This window comes from Panthera leo (genome assembly GCF_018350215.1).
Source record: "Panthera leo isolate Ple1 chromosome Y unlocalized genomic scaffold, P.leo_Ple1_pat1.1 chrY_random_Un_scaffold_90, whole genome shotgun sequence".
NCBI lineage: Eukaryota > Metazoa > Chordata > Mammalia > Carnivora > Felidae > Panthera > Panthera leo.
In genome coordinates, this window is record NW_024962244.1 from 22,211 (window position 1) to 40,040 (window position 17,830).

At 35.6% G+C, this 17,830-nt stretch overlaps 1 protein-coding gene across 5 annotated transcripts in view; it reads left to right on the plus strand.

Moving 5' to 3' along the window:
* LOC122212889 (gamma-taxilin-like) overlaps positions 1-17,830 on the plus strand; it is a 116,525-nt gene that overhangs the window by 17,208 nt on the left and 81,487 nt on the right. For 3 of the 5 annotated variants that reach the window (XM_042926877.1, XM_042926878.1, XM_042926879.1), the window contains exon 3: positions 5,493-5,621. In XM_042926877.1, the coding sequence (XP_042782811.1) occupies positions 5,493-5,621 (129 nt within the window). Of the gene's footprint in view, positions 1-5,492; positions 5,622-10,315; positions 12,169-17,830 lie in introns of those variants that run through there. The other 2 variants (XR_006199347.1, XM_042926880.1) reach the window with 2 other exon arrangements.

Sequence of the window (17,830 nt, forward strand, 5' to 3'; positions counted from 1 at the left end):
CAGCTCAGGTCATGATCTCACAGTTGTGAGTCTGAACCCCACGTCAAGGTCTGCATTGACAGCTCAGAGCCTGGAGCCTGCTTTGGATTCTGTGTCTCCCTGTATCCCTCATGAGCTCGTGCCTCTCTCTCTCTCTCTCTCTCTCTCTCTCTCTCTCTCTCAAAAGTAAACAAACATTAAAAAAAAAAAAAACTTTTGCTGAGTCTATTTGGTTTTGACTGCTTTTAATTAGAAATAATCTTTGTGCCAAAGTAGCCCATCTCGGGGAGTCCTCTGCCATTGGCCTCTATGAGAGTTTTCTATATGGTGAGTAAAGTTAAGTGCCTTGTATGTGAAGTGTATGTATTATGGTTTATCATTTGCTTTCAAATAACTGTCCTTTAATCTCAGTACTATTTACTGAAATGTCCATTTTTTATGCCCAGTTGGTCAAAATACCACCTTTGTAGTGGATTAAATTTACACATGTACATGTGTGATTTTTGGACACTTAATTCTGTTCCACTGGAAAGCATTCATGTCATTTGATTTATTTTTCCTTTCTGTCTCTGAATGTGTAAGAACCAGGTGTTTAATTATACAGGTTTTGAATTATGTTTCAGAAGTAGCAGGACTAATTTCTCCCATACTCCTTACCTTTTCAGAACTTTCGTTTTTCACTAGACTTATATTTTATTCTTTCATGTGTTCCCAGACTGGTCTTTGGTGAGGTTTTCTTTTTTTCAGTAGATTAGTAGAATAGTAGAGTTCTTGTTCAGTAGAATATCTTACATAAAGTTTCTGTGTCAATATTGTTTCCCTCCACTTCTGTGTTGTCTTATTTTACATTTCGTAAAATGCACATAACAGAATGCTTACCACATCCATTTTAAGTGTACAGTTCAGGAGCATTAAGAACATTCACAATGTTGTGCAACCTTCACTACCATCCATTTCTAAAACTCTTTCATAATTCTGAACAGAAATTCTGTATCAATTAAACAGTAACTCCAAGTTACCTCTAACTCTTAGCCCATGTATTGTATTTTCTGTCACTATGAATTTCTCTATTCTAGGTACTGAAGGAGAGTGGATTTTGCCACTCCAGAATATGTCTCTTTGGCATAAGAATTATTTGGAGCTAAAGGCAGTAAAAACCCAGCATATTCAGGAAAAGCTCCTTACCTTCACTTCTACCACCTAAATTTACACGTTGGACAGAGAACCTGTATCAGGAATAGAGGTATTGCCAGAGATACCTAAGAAACTTCCATTGTATAACAGGGAAGCTCTCATTGCCCAAACATTGCTGCCTTTCTGTTAATGTCCTTCGTCTCCATTGCATCTCCATACCTACACTTATACTTAGCTCCGGATGTTATATAAGCTTCAATTTCCCAGCTACCTCTTAAGTCTCATATCTTTTGGGCCCCCATATGTATAAAATTAATTTTTCTTCTCCTGTATCTTAATTTGTCTGTATCAACTTAATTGTTAGACCAGCCAAGGAACATAGAAGGGACGGGAAATTTTCTTGTAGATACGGAATCATATATTTGACTTTTTATATGTGGCTTATTTTACTTACAAAATATTTCTGAGGTTCACCAATCTTACAGGATATGGCAGGATTTCCTTTCTTTTGATGGCCAAACAATTTATTCATTTTATCAGTTCAAGGGCATTTGGGTCATTTCCACATTTTGACTATTAGGAATAATGCTGCTATAAATGTTGTTATAGAAATTTCTGGTTGGTCTCTGTTTTTAGTTCTTTTGAGGATACCGGAAGTGGTATTGCTGGGTTATATAGTTAACATTTTGTAGAACCACGTACTATTTTCCATAACAGCCGTACTGTTTTATATTCCCAATAGCAATACACAAGTTTCCAATTCCTTGATGCCTTCCCAACAATTGTTAATCCCTATTTTTTTTCATTACACACATCTAATATATGTGAGTGGTATCCCATCATGATTTTCATATGCGTTTCTCTCAATGATGTGTGGTTATAAATACCTTTGTGTGTTTAAAGAGAGTAGACTATTTCATCCCAAAATATGCTAATCTGACAATGAATTATTTTGAGCTAAAGCCAGTTAAAGCCAAGTTAGGCAAAGCTTTTTACCAATTTTTACATCTTCCTTAACTGCCTGAAAGAATTTAGATAGGAGGCCTGGCCTAGAAAGAGATATGTGAACAAAACCTGTATACACACACACACACACACACACACACACACACACACACACACACACCTCACTTTAATACTGTGTCCCACTCTCTTGCTGGCTCAGAGAGTACTTTAGACTTAGAGTCTATGACACACAAGCAGGGGAGAGCAAAGAGAGAAGGAGACAGTCTCCAAATCAGGTTCTGCACTCAATCCCACCAACTGTGAGATTATGACTTAAGCCTAAATCAAGAATCAGATGCTTAACAACTGAGCCACCAAGGCATCCCCAATATTTACTTTTCTATGTGTGTATATTTGGCCTAACTTTTGTTGGGATAACAGTACTAAAATCTACTGAATGTATCTATTTTTCTTATATAATCTGTCACTTACTTTATATATTTCAAAACTTCAACATTAGGTGCAACAGCATTTATGACTGGTATGTCTTCATAATTAACTTGTCTTTGGCAATACTCTTACTGAACTTCTTTTATCTTATAAGAACATAGATACTCAGTTATTTATTTTTTTAGTGAAGTGAAATTCACATAAAGTCACCATTTTATTATATACATTTTGTGGCATTTAGTCTTTTCACAGTATTTTCACATACTTTTCCACCCGTTTAAGGATATCTTGTTATGCAGTCATTCTGTAGCTCTACTTTCCTCTAGGACCTGGCAATAACTAACCAATTTTCTGTCTCTATGAGTTTACCTATCTGGATATTTTGTATACATGGAATCATTCAAGAAGTATTGTTATTTTTGGCCTCATTTACTTGGTGTATTGTTTTCAAGGTTCATCTACCTTGTACCATGTATTTGAGCTTCACTCCTTTTTATGACTGAAAAATGTTCCATTGTATGCACATAATTCGTTTTGTTCATCTATTTGTCAGATGATTAATTATAAGGCCATTTCACACTTTTGGCTTGTGAATTCTTCTGGTAAGAACATTTGTGTACAAGTATTTGTTTGAGTACCTGTTTTAAATTTTGGGGTATACATTTTTATATAAGTGAGTTACTTACTTAGAGAGGAAAATGTCAACAACATACTGAATGAGAGTGAAGTCTTGGGTAAAGGTTACAGAGTCAAAATCAGTATAAAGAACTTGCCAAAATATTGAGAGGGACTCACAATTGTCTTCCTTTATATATAAATGCAAAGAGAAATTGAGAGAACTTGTATAAATGAGCAGGCTTGGTTCCCTCTTGAATCAAACTTTCCTTCCTTTTTCATTGGTAAGTTTGTAATATTTTAGGCTAAGGAGGTAAATGTAGGAATACTGGATTGCAGGCAGAGTCTACTATAGGTTCACTTACTCACTCTACATATCATGACAGAGGCTTTGGGGACACTGATGGGAAAGTTTTATTCCCTTTCAATGAAATAGTGTACAGGTTTTGCATTTAGCAGTAACCCAACCACATTTGCAAAGATTAATTGGGAAATCTTTTTTTTTCTGGGTACTCCTCAGAGGATTCTAAATCAAGATTGGTCCCCATTAGGGAAAGTAACAATCTTTAGTTTGGTCTGAGAGAAGAGGAGTAAAATCACCCTTACTATTACACTGTATGGTGGCATTACATTGTAGATAACACACCTCCCTCCATGAGAGATTTACTGGTGAGGAATTGGGATACTAGAAAGGGATGGTGGTTATGAAAAGGGCCTACAGATATCACAGTGGTCTGAGATGTGGGTCAAAAATTGGGTTTCCCAGAAAGACTCTCATCAGTTTAAGTCAGCCATTAGGGTTGATGGGTGGGAGATAAATACTCCAAGTGGGTGATAGAGAAAGTTTCACCAGTTAAGAAATCCAGTTTCTCCCTATGTGCTGGTGGAAATGTAAGATGGTGAACTTACACTGTGGCCAACATTATGGAGGTTTCTCAAAAAGTTAAAATTGGAACTTCCACATGATCCAGCAATCAACTTCTGGGTACTTATCTAAAGGAAACAAAAACACTAACTCAAAATTATATGTACACTCCTAGATTCATACAGCATTAATTATTATATTAAAGACATAGAAACAATCTATGTGTCCATCAATGGATAGGTGGATAAAGCAGTGATACACACCCACGCACACAAAAAACCGCAATGCATGTTACTGAGTCATAACAAACAAAAAAATCATAGCATTTCGGACAATATGGATGGACATGGACATTATGTGAAGTCAGACAGAGAAAGAGAAATACTGTTTGATTTCACTTATATGAGAAATCTGAAAAACAAACACCAACAAAAATTACAACCTAATAGAAAAAGAGACCAGATTTGTGGTTACCAGAGGCCCAAATGAAAGGGAAGGGAAGTAGTCAGAAAGTACAACCCTTCAGTTATAAGATAAATAAGTAATAGGGGTATACAGCATGACACAGTGACTCGAACTAAAACTGATATACTACATACAGGAAAGTTGTTAAGAAACTAGATCCTAGGAATTCTCATCAAAAAGATAATTATTATTTTTTGTTTGTTTTCTTTTTATTATATCTGTATGAGAAGATGGATATTGTTAAGCTTACTGTCATCCTTTCGCAATGTATGTTAACCAGATCATCGTGTGTGCCTTAAACTTATGCAGTGATATATATCAATTATTTCTCAGTAAAACTAGGAAGAAAAGCAACCAGTTCTTTATCCCTTGAGTGTAATGATAATTTTTGAGAGAACGGCAAAGACCAGCTGATTCTCTCAGCTTGTCTTCTTGGGAAATGATCTCCTAGAATGTGAGAATTGAATTTGCTATATGTGCTAGGCAATGGGTCCTTGTTATTTACCTTTTCTTTTTCTTATTTTTTTAAGTGGGAAGCAACTGTGTTTCCAATGTTCAGTCTTTTATAGGGTTTACAAACATCCTGAGACAGGGTGGGTTCAGTAGTTGGTTAGTGGGCTCTGACTCATTTTCAGAGTAATTTCTGAGTTAATTTCATAAATTACATTTCAGAGTAATTTTTCTGCTTAAAAAACAATTTGGAAGGCAAGGATTTTTGCTTTTTATTTATTTTTATTTCTTTTATCCGCGTGTCTCTCTCCTTGCTTCCTGTTTCACCCTTTCCCATTAGCTGTTTTCAAAGAATTGGGTAATAGTGGATATAATGTTGAGAGTTTTTTGCCACCTCACCTACACTGTTTTGGATTTGTTCCTTCATGTAAGGGGAAAGATTTCTAGCTAATGCATAAAGGAAAACATTTCAATGCTCATGAGCCTTGCTTGGGGTTTAATGCAGTGTGTCTTTGGAAAGCCTGTATAAACTATTGTAGAAAAACTTTGGGATGCTACCCTTATTTCTGAATGGTTTATGTTCTCTTAGAACAGGTTACCTTTGGGAATAAAGCTTCTACAACTGTTTCTCCCAGACTTTGATATAAACCTCCAACTGAGCTGTTTCCTGGTCATTTTCAAGAGGCCCTGGGAGGGTGTCTGGCCAACAGTTTCCCAAGTAAGTGACTTTCCAAAGAGGCTACATAACTTGGAAAATAATTGCAGTAATCATGGATGAAAAGAACATCTTTTACAAACCAGTTAAATTCCCTATGAATAGGATTATGAATGGCCACTAATCTTTCTAGCCCTTTTCTACATTTGGTAAGATCTTCTATATGGGAATAAAATAATATTGTAATGTCTAATATTTGAAGCTGTCCAGACAACATGTCTGTGGTGAGAGTAGATGCATTTAAAAGGGACTCTACCTGGGAAGGATTGGAGATGATGGAGTGTGATTACAGAACCCTGAGAAGTAGGTGAAGTGAAAGGAAGTGTACCTTGTGTTTTCACAGGCTCTGCTAACATTATTTTCTTACTTTCAGCCTTTACATAAGTAACTGCATGTCCTGCATTGGAAGGCATACAACCTGCGGATTGAGTTGGGGTGGTTTTTGTATTTCTTGTCATGAAAGGGCAATGAACAGAGGCAGCTCAGTGATCAATGGGTTTCTTGACAGATCCAGAGGATTGTGTGATAAAATAGCCATATTGTGGAAGAGGGATTTGAGGCCAAGGTCCAAAGAGTCACACAGTCTTCTGAAAGGTCAGAGACAAGATCTGAAGAATGTAGGATGAGGGAGACAGTTACAGGAAGCAAATTTATGTTGGGTGAAAATTTAACCTTCTGGTCCAAATCTGTTTTGTGATTTTCAGCATTTTTAAGTGAGTCCCTATGTAAGCCACAGTGGTTTTTTGCCCCACTCTTCAATTTTATATTTCCATGAATATAAATAGGACATTTGTTTAGAATGAGAGTTATCTAAAGCTGAATACAGAGGACAGGTTCACTATTGCTGATTGGGGAGAACTGAGTTCAGATACTAGAGACTGGGTAGCTGGGTGATGCCATTTTCACCTCTCCTGCGCATGCACATATGCACCTAAGGGTACCAAAACACTCCACCCCAGAATGGTAGCAGCACCATCTAGTGGAGAAAGGAGACATTACACTGGGGCCCACCCAAGGGCCAACCTCACTTTTCAGGAACAAAAGTCTCACCGCCCGCTTAGTTTATGGACTATAAAGCACTTCATAAGTCTGACTTCTAGGGGAAAATAAAGTAATGTCAGTTATATTTCAATCTGTTAGCAGGCCCATCTATTCAATTTTCTTTCTTTTCTCTTTTTCACTTCTTTTTCTTGAATACAGAAAGAGAAAAATTTATTTTTATTTTCAACTTCTATTAAAAATATTTTCTTTAATTTTTTTACTACACTTTTTACTTTTGTGTAAATTTTTTCAAATTCTGTTTCACTTCCATCATTTTATTTTAGTCTACTTCAGTGTATTCACTTTTTTTAATTTTTTAACATTTTCTTTTTCTTTTATTTTTCTTTTTTCTCTTTTTCATTTATTTTCTATTTCTTGAATGCAGAAAGATAAAGACTTCATTTTTACTTTCAATTTCTTTTAAAAGTATTTTTCTTCAAATTTTTTCTACTATATTCTTTACTTTTGTGTAAATTTTTTCAAATTCTATTTTATCCCATCATCTAATTTTAGTCTACTTCAGTGTATTCATTTTTTCAAATTCTCAAATGATTTCCTTTTTCTTTTTTTTCTACCCCCTCTCACTTTTTTCCCTTTAATCTGTCAAACCACTTTCAGCACCCAGACAAAACACGCCTAGAATCGAGCATCATTTATTCGATTTTTTGTGTGTATGTATGTGTTTTTAATTTTACTATTTTTTAATTTTAGTTTTTTTAATTTCAATTTTTGTACCCAATTAATTCCTTTTCTCCCTTCAAAATGAGGAAACGAAGGTATTCACCCCAAAAGAAAGAGCATGAAGAAACGACAGCCAGGGATTTAACCAACACAGATACAAGCAATATGTCTCAGCCAGAATTTAGAATCATGATAACAAGAATAGTAGCTGGAGTCGAAAGTAGACTAGAATCCCTTTCTGCAGAGATAAAAGAAGTAAAAAATAGCCAGAATGAAATTAAAAATGCTATAACTGAGCTTCAATCACAGATGGATGCAGCAGCATCAAGGATGGATGAGGCAGAACAGAGAATCAGCTATATAGAGGACAAACTTATGGAGAAAAACAAAGCAGAAAAATCGAGGGAGATTAAGTTGAAAGAGCATGATTTAAGAATTAGAGAAATCCGTGACTCATAAAAAGGAAAAACATCAGAATCATAGGGGTCCCAGAAGAGGAAGAAAGAAATAGGGGTAGAAGGGTTATGTGAGCTAATCATAGTAGAAAACTTTGCTAGACTGGGGAAAGACACAGACATCAAAATCCAGGAAGCACAGAGGCACACGCAGATGGCCAACGGACACATGAGAAGATGTTCAAACTCACTCATCTTCAAGGAAGTGAAAATCAACACAATGAGATTAGGGGCTGATACGTGTCCAAAAGGCTAAAATCCAAAACATAAGAAACTAGATATTAAACCAGGTCTATAACAAGCGATGAAGAAGTGCATTATATCATTGGGGTCCATGTGCCCCTTCATATCAACATTTTTGTATTCTTCGAATAAATACCTAGTAGTGCAATTGCTGGTTCGTAAGGTAGTTCTATTTTGAATTTTTTGAGGAACCGCCATAATGTTTTCAGGTACTTTTATTTCCTTACTTAATATATTTGCTAGTTCTCAATCATTAAAGTTTATATTTCTTCCTGTTTCAGTATTTTGGTATTTTACAAGTTTCTAGGAATTTGTCTGTTACTTCTTGGTTGTTCAATTTGTTGGCATATATTTTTTTAATAATATTCTCTTATAATTGTATTTCTATGGTGTTCCTTATTTCTCCTCTATCATTTGTGGTTTTATATGTGACCTTTATCTTTTTGATAAGCATCCCTAGGATTTTTTTTTCAAATCTGTTAATTTTTACAAAGAACCAGGTCCTTGTTTCATTGATATGTTCTATTTTGTTTTTGTTTGTTTGTTTACTTTACACATCATTTCTGTTTGCTCTAATTTTTATTATTCCCTTCCATTTGCAGGCTCTGGACTTCATTGTTGTTCTTTTTCTATCTTTATTGAATGTAAATTTTGTTCGTTTATTTGAGATTTTTCATGCTTCTTAAGGTAGGCCTTTACTGCTATATACTTCCCTTTCAGAATTTGTCTTGCTCTGTCCCAAGTGTTTTAGAGTGTTGTGTATTTATTTTCACTTTGTTCCATGGATTTTAAAAATTTATTCTTTAATATTTGGTTGAACTATTAACTAAGTAGCATGTAATATACCCTCAATTCATTTTTTGCCTTTCCAACTTTTGTCTTGTGGTATATGTCAAGTTTCATGGTGTTATGGTCAGAAAATGTGCATGCATGATGTCAATATTTTTGGACTTACTGAGGAAAGATTTGTGAGCTAGTTTGTGAACTATTTTGGAGAATGTGTCATGTGCACTTGAAAAGAATGTGTATTCTGCTGCTCTAGGATGCAATGTTCTGAATATATGTTGTTAAGTCCATCTTGTCCATCATGTAGTTCAAAGCCATTGTTTCCTTGCTAATTTTCTGCCTAGGTGATCTGTCCATTGTGTAAGTGCAATGTTAAAGTTCACCACTGTTATTTTATTGCCATCAATTTGTTTATGTTTGTTATTAACTTATGCAATATATTTGGTCCTCTCAAGTTGGGGACATAAGTTTTAAGGTTACTAGATATTTTTGTTGGATAATCTGTTTTACTATTCATGTCTTGTTACAGTCTAGTTTGTTTTATATAAGGATTGCTCCTCTGGATTATTTTTGGTTTCCATTTGCATGATAAATTGTTCTCCATCCCCTTACTTTCAATATTAAGGTGACTTTAGGTCTAAAATTAGTCTATTATAGACAACATATAGATTGGTCCCGGTTTTACATCAATTCTGACACCCTGCATCTTTTGATTGGTGCATTTAGTCCATTTACAGTCAGAGTGATTATGGATAGATATGTATGTATTGCCATTCTATTATTTATTTTATCAATGTTTCTGGAGTTTTAATCTGTTCTTTTCTTGTTTTGTCACTTTTCATCTTTCCTTTCCTCTTGGATTCCCCTTCCCCTTTAATACTTTTGCATGACTGGTTTAGTGGTCATGAAATTCTTATTTTAGTTTGTTTGGGAAAGTCTTTTATTTCTTAGTCTACTCAGCAGTATATCCTTATTGGATAGAGTCTTTGTGGCTGTGGTATTTCCCATTCAGCACCTCTCCCTTCATCCATCACTTTGAATATGTCACGCCACTGTCTTCTGGCATTCCAGTTTTATGCTTAGACATCTGTAGCTAGCCTTATGCATCTTCCCTTGAAAAATATTGATATTCTTTATTTTGGTGCTGTTGAGAGGTTTTATTTAGGGATATATTCTGCAAATTTAGTTTCAAAATGTCTTAGTGTCAGCATGCTTTTATTGCTTTTAATGGGAATTGTCTGTGCCTCCTGGATTCTAGATGTCTGTTTCCTTCCCCAAATTAGGAAAAATTTCAGCTGTTGTATCTTGAAATTCAGTCCCTGTTCTCTCTCTTCTGGAATTCCTATAATACAAATTTTTTTTTTTAATTTGATGGCATTACTGATTTACCTAAGTCTATTTTGTGTTCTATAACTCTTCTTTCTCTATTTTTCTCAGATTATTTTCCATATATTGCATCTATAATACTTATCTCTTCCTTTTTTCTTCCAGTTTGTGTTCCTTGCATCAAGTTTATTTCCAGTTTAAGTTATTGTATTTTTCACTTCCCACTGATTGTTATTAACTCTTCATCTCTGGAGTAAAGGCCTTGCTGCAGCCTTCCCCATTTTTTTCTGAATCCCAGTGAGTATTATTATGATTGTTGCTTTAAATTATCCATCATGCATGTTATTTATACCTGTCTTGCTTAGATTTCTGGTGATGACTATCTTTTTCTTTAATTTGGGATGGATGAATGCCATCTTAGCATTTTGTCTAAGTCTTTGTCTTCCTTTGGGTGTTAGAAAAGCCCTTTATTTTCCTGCTCCTGAGAGTTCTGGCTTCTTAAATAACTCTTATAGTGATCATGGCCTGGTGCATACAAGGTGTCTCTGGTATGTTCTGTGTATGCTCTGCTCTTGGGTTCTCTATCCCTTGGCTTGTCTTCTGAAGAAGCTCTCCTTGCCTGCAGTTGACAGTGTATGGTTCTTGACCAGATAGTTCTGGCCAGAACTAGGTATGTTCTGCCTTGCTTGTTAAATGAGATCTGATACTACTTCTACAACAACTGAATCCCTGTAGAATTCTCTGGTTAGGAGATGTGCTGTGGATATGCCCACCACAATGGGACTGAGACAAACTTGACCAAAAAGGGCAGTATCACCAGAGCTCAGGGTTGTGGCTCCTGATGTAAGTGGACTAGGCAGTTAGTGTTGGCATTGTGCTGCTTACTGCAGGGTTTTATGTGTGTATTTTGAGGTTTGATGATGGAAAATGGCACCAGTCAACACCCCTTTCCCCATGATGGTACCTCCTTTCATGCTGCCTTTCGAGAAGCACTCTGAGTAGAGGGAATACTCACCCTCCTATTTTTTCCAGGTGTTATTCAGACTGCTATTTCTATATTGTCCATTTAATGGCGCTTGGCTGTCCTCTCCAGGCACAGCACAGTGCTCTCCAGGCTGTATTCCAGCCAACCCTGATGGCTTTCAAAACTCAGGCTTTAGCTGTGTGGCATGGGCAGGGTGCTAGGCTGGTATTCTAGGGGTAAGATCCCGTAAAACTACATTGCAGGAATCTTGACTGAAAACGACTTTCACACTAGAGTTCAGTGGTGTGTATTTTGGTGCAAGCAAGTTAGGCACTAAGTGTTGGTGCTGAGCTACTTTCCCCAGGTGGCTCTGTGTTTATGCTGATGGATAGGAGAGAAAATGGTGCAGGCCAGCTCCTTTGTCTACACAGGCATCTACTTGAACTCTTCCTCTCAGGGATATACTCCAGGAAGAGCAAATAATCTCCCTCATATATGCGCCAAACATTCTTCAGATCTCCATTTCCATGCCATCTGCTGTAGTGTCCTTTACCTGGGTTCTCTGTAGGACTAGAGCATTGACTTCAGGGCTGTATCCCTGTGAAGCCTGCTGAACTTAAAAACTCTAGTTCTTACACCCTGATGGTTGCAAGACTTAAAAAAAATCAGCCCCTATCATTTTATTAGGCAATGTATCCGGTGAAATGTTTTTCTTGTTCATTCCCCTGTGTGTTCCTCTGGCGCTTGTCTTTCTCCACAGCCACAGTTTACTACCCTCTTAATTAACTGTAATCCATTTCTCTCCCAAACCATGTATCAACAATGCTTACAATCTTTGATTTGACTTTTTCTCCCCCTTTAGTTGTAAGTTTGTGCTGCCAGTCCTCAGTTTGATTTGTATGCTAGTTAGGATTATTTTATAATTATGCAGGTGTGTTCAAGGGATGGGATGAGCTAAGAGTCCCCTACTCCACCACCATCTTAGACCCTTGCCTGCACATTTATATTGCTTTCAAATCTTGCTTATTATAGAGAATGCTGCAATGAACATGGGAGTGAAATTAGCTCTTCAACATATTGTTAAAAATGTATTTTTATATATACACAGAAACATCATTGCTTGATTTCATTTAATGTGTATTTTTTTAAAATATAAGACACTTCATACTGTTTACACTAATGTATGTATTAATATGCAATCCCAGAAACAGTGTAACAGAGTTCTTTTTCCATAATCCCACCAAAGCTTTATGTCTTTTGTTTAGTCATAAGACAAGGTAATGTGATATATCGTTGTGGTTTTGATTTGAATTTCTAAGCGATTATTTGTTTTGAGCACTGTTGAATATAGCTTCTGGCTATCTGCATTTCTTTTCTGAAAAAAATCTCTTCATGGTCTTTGCATATTTTTATAATTATTATTATTGCTTTTATTATCATTATTATTACTACTACCACTTCAGTATATAAGTTCATTGTATATTTTGGATATGAATTGCTTGTTGGATATATTTTAAAATTCTTTTCTTTATTTATAGTTTATTTTTCCCCTTTACTTTTGATACATACTTGAACATCGATTTAGTTATTACATAACATATGTAATAAAAGGGAAATTAAAATTTTTGTTAAGAGGACATTAAGGTGGAGAATTAGGGTGTCCTAAACTTACCCCTCCCCCAAATAGCTAAGTAAGTATCAAATAATTCTGAACACCAAAGGAATCTATGGAAGTGTTAGAGAACACAGATGCACAACCACAAACAGAAAGACCACCTATGGAAGGAAGGAATTGCAGAGTGTTGACTTGTGGGAGAAAAGAGCTGTGGGTGCTGCGGTGGTGAGGGATCCCTTACACCAAAAGGTGAGCTAGAGGAAAGTGAAGGGAAAAAAAAAGAGTAAAAAAATGCATGCAAGGAACTGCACAAGAAAAATGTTCCCCCAAACCATTGACAGGGTGGAAATGAGAGGGTTTCAATAAGAGCAGTATTTTATAAATAGCAGAGTACAGAGTCTGAAGCTTTGAACATCAGGGCCTTGTGTTTCTCTGGAGAGAAGGCAGGGTGAAGCTCCTGGAATGTGCTCTGTGTTATGAGATTGCCCTAGGTCACATGGGGAGAAGCTGTTCCCCTGTTTGGATTACATTTGGTAGAGGTAGTATGGTCTCTCCATGAGCAAAAGACCCAGTACAGTGTTGCCCCATTCACTAGTACAGGAACAAAGATGGCACCCACAGGCAGCAAGCCATGGTGGCACTATGTGTTGCCTTTTACCATAAACTCCAAGTTATTGCCACTGTGTGGTCATTCAACTTTTTCCTGTGACAAGTGGGCACTGGCCATAGTGCAGCTATACTTCCCCAGATGATCAGTATGGGTCCAAGCCACAGAGGTTTGTAAAGTGTGGAGTTCTGAAACACAGTCATTCCTGAGATAAAATGCAGGAAGGTGGCACCACTAGGTAGATAGATAGTTCAGACACAAACAGGGACAAGGAGGCATGCTGGATTGTGTATCTGTGAGAGAATGTACTTTCTGCTCCAGAGAATGGAGCAAAGTGAAAACATTTTCACCCCCATTCCACTGGCACTGGTGAACCTCAATGAGATAAACAGATCCACCAAGTAGAGAACGAGTCTTTACATCAAGCCCTGTCTGCCTGTGCCCTTCATGCACATCTCCCTTAGGGAAATTCAGCCTGATTATCAGAGCAGCAGGCATCTCCCACAGAAGATAGCACAAACCCTTTCCACACACTAGTTCTACTGATCCTAGATGTTATAAGGATCTAACTTCCTTTGAGTTTTGTTTGTATATTGGTTTCTCTTTGTTTCTCTTTTCTTTTCCTTTAAATGAGGTAGAAATTTATTTTTAATGTTTTATTTTATTTTATTTTATTTTATTTTATTTTATTTTATTTTATTTTATTTTTTATTCTATTCTCTATCCTACTCTTCTATTCTATTCTATTCTGTTCTGTTCTATTTTATCATTTGTCTTTTCTTTTTTCTATTAGGCTTCTTTTAACAAGCAGACCAAAACACATGCAAGATCTATCTTCCTTTATTATTTTTTTCTATTTTTCAATTTTTATTTTATTATTTGATCCCTCCAACATTACAAGATGAAGGAATTAATCCGAAAATAAAGAACAGGAAAAAAACATGGTCAGGAATGTAATCAATGCAGATATACATAAGATGTCTGAACTAGAATTTGCAGCAATAATTATAAGAATTCTAGCTGGGCTTGGAAAAAAGCCTAGAGGACTGTAGAAAATACCTTGCTGTAAGGCACATCATAGTCAAATACACAGACAAGGGTAGAATTCTGTAAGCAACAAGTGTAAAAAAGCCTTTAACATACAAGGAGAGACCAGATCTATTCACAAAAACTTGGCACACAAGAGGAGAATGGCAGGGTATATTCAAACTGCTAAGCAGAAAAATATGCAGCCAGGAATATATCCAGCAAGGCTATAGTTCAGAGTAAAAGGGAGACAATGAGTATCCTAGACAAACAAAACATAAAGGAGTATGTGATCACTAAATCACACCTGCAAGAAATATGAAAGGGGATTCTTTGAGTGGGGAAAAAGGAGAAACAGGAAAAAATAATAGAAAGGAAAAGAGAAAATCACAGGAATACCAAATTTACAGCTAACAGAATGCTACTAAACACATATCTCTCAGTAACAACCCTAAATGTAAATGAACTAAATTCTCTACTCAAAAGACACAAGGTATCAGAATGGATCAAAAACCAAAACCCATTAGTGGATGTCAAAAATAAGCCAGAGTAGCCACACTTATATAAGACAATGAGATTTTAAAGTAAAGACTGTAAAAAGAAATTTAAAAGGACATTATAAAATAATTAATGGGTCTTTCCATCAAGAAAACCCCCCTATTTTATATCACACAAATATGTATATACAAATTTACTAACAAAAACTAATTCATAATAATACAATAACAGTAGGGAAAATTCAACAAGGAAACAATTATTTTGAATAATACACTGGATCAGATATACTTAACAGATATATTCATAGCATTGCACCCTAAAACATTAGAATACACATTATTTTCAAGTACACATGGAGCATTCACTAGAAGAGATCACATATTGGCTCACAAATCTTCCCTCAAAATGGAGAAAAAGATTGAGATCATACCTTGCATTGTTTCAGGCCACAACACTAGGAATCTTGAAGTCAAGCACAAGAAAAAATTTGGAAAGACAATGCATAGGAGGTTAAAGAACAACCTACTAAAGAATGAATGGATTAACCAAAAAATTAAGACAAAATTAAAAAGTCATGGAAGCAAATGACATTGAAAACACAATAGTCAAACTCTTGGCAATGCAGCAAATGTAGTCCTAAGAGGAATTCTACTCCAGTACAAGCCTATCTCCAAAAGCAAGATGATCTCAAATAACATCACCTTACACCTGAGGAAGCTAGAACAGGAACACACAATAAGGCTTAAATCCAGCAGAAGAAGAGAAATAATAAAGATTAGCACATAAATAAACAATATAGAAGCCACCTCTACGCACAAAACACAGTAGAAGAGATCAGTGAAATCTACAGCTGTTTTTTAAAAGAATTCATAAAATGGGAAAAAAACTTAGACTTATCAAAATAAAAGAGAAAGGACTTAAATGCATAACATCGCAAATGAAATAGACAAGATTAAAACTAACCACAGAAATACAAACAATTATAAAAGATTATTGTAACAAAAATTATTTTCCAAAAATCTGAGCAGTCAGGATTAAATAGAAAAATGCCTATAAACTCACACAATACCAAAACTGAAACAGGAAGAAATAGAAAATTTGAGCAGACCCACAATCATCAAAGGCATTGAAAGAACAATAAAAATTTTCCCAGCAAACAAAAGACGTGGGCCAGATGGCTTTGCAGGGGAATTCTACCAGCAATTAAAGAAGAGTTATTTCCTATTCTTTTCAAACTATTCCAAAGAATAGAAATGGAATGAAAACTTCTGAACTCATTCTATGAGGCCAGCATTACCTTGATTCCAAAAACAAAGACACTGCTAAAAAGAAGAATCACAGGACAATATCCCTGATCAACATGGGTTCAAGAAAAAAGTATTCAACATGCCAAAGTGGGATTTACTCCTGGGACGCAGGGATTCTTCAATATTTTTCCTGTCACTCAGTGTGATAAACCACATTTCTAAAAGAATAATAAGTATATGATCCTCTCAATAGATGCAGAAAAAACATTTAACAAAGTACAACATCCATTCCTGAGAAAAAACAAACAAACAAACAAACTCCTAACTTAGGAAACATTCTTCAGTATTATAAAGGCCATATATGAAAACACCACAGCTAATATCACCCACAATGGATAAAAACTGACAGTTTTTCCTCTCTGGTCAGGACCAAGACAGAAATGTCTATTGTCACTATTACTTTTTAACACATTACCTGAAGTTTGCCTCAGCAGTCAGACAACGAAAAGAAAAGTCATGCAAATCAGCAAGGAATAAGTCAGACTTTCACTATGATAGTTTATAGAAAACCTGAAGGACTTCCCCCCAAAATATTTATCCTGCCAAGTTACAGGATATGAGCTCAATGTATAGATATCTGTTGCATTTCTGTACATGAAAAATGAAGCAAATGATATTGTCTGTTCTTTTCTAGTCTTTGTTACTTTTCATTATTTTTCTCCCCTCTCAAAAATACCTTTACCTTTCCTTGTAGGGCTGGTTTAGTGGTCACAAACTCCTGTAATTTTGTTTGTATGGGAAAACTTTTATCTCGCACTCTATTCTGCATGACATCCTTGATGGATAAAGTATTCTTGCCTGAAGAAGTTTCTTATTCAGTATATTGAATATGCCATGCCCCTACCTAATGGCCTTCCAATTTTCTGTGGACATATCTTCTGGGAACCTTATCTGTCTTCTCTGATAGGGTAAGAACATTTTATTCTTGCTATTTTCGGATTCTTTCCTTCTCTGTGTATTTTGTGAATTTGACTATGATATGTCTTAATAATGATCAACTTTTGTTGAATATAATGGGAGTTTTTTGTGGTTCTTGGATTTGATTGTGTGTTTCCTTCCCAGATCAGGGAAATTTCAGTTATAATTTGCTCAAATAAACCATGTGACTATTATGCTCTCTCTCCTTCTGGAACTCCTATGACATGAATATTATAATTTAAGGAGTCACTGAGTTCCCTACCTATAGCTTCATGATCCATGATCCAATAATTTCATTTCCCTTTTCTTTTCATTTTCATTGTTTTCCACAATTTTTTTCTTCTGTGTCAGATTCTTTCCTCTGTTTCAGCCATCCTTATTGTTATGGCAGTCATGAGAATTTTCATCTTGGTTATGACATTTTAAATTATGACCTGACTAGTTTTTAGATCTTTACTCTATACAGTAAGGCATTCTCTGATGTTTTCTATGCTTTTCTTATACCTACTACCCATATAATTGTTTTTAATTCCGGTTCATATATCTTACTTAAGTATGTATTGATTGAATCTCTTGCCTTTATGTTTTCCTGTTCTTTCTTTCATGATGGATTTCTCCATTTTGTCTTTTGTCTAGGTCACAGTATATTTGTGTGATTTTTAGGAAATACTATTATATTCCTGCTCGTGGGAGTATTGCTATATTAAGAAGTGGTCCAAAAAAATGGAAGCACGAGCCTATTTCC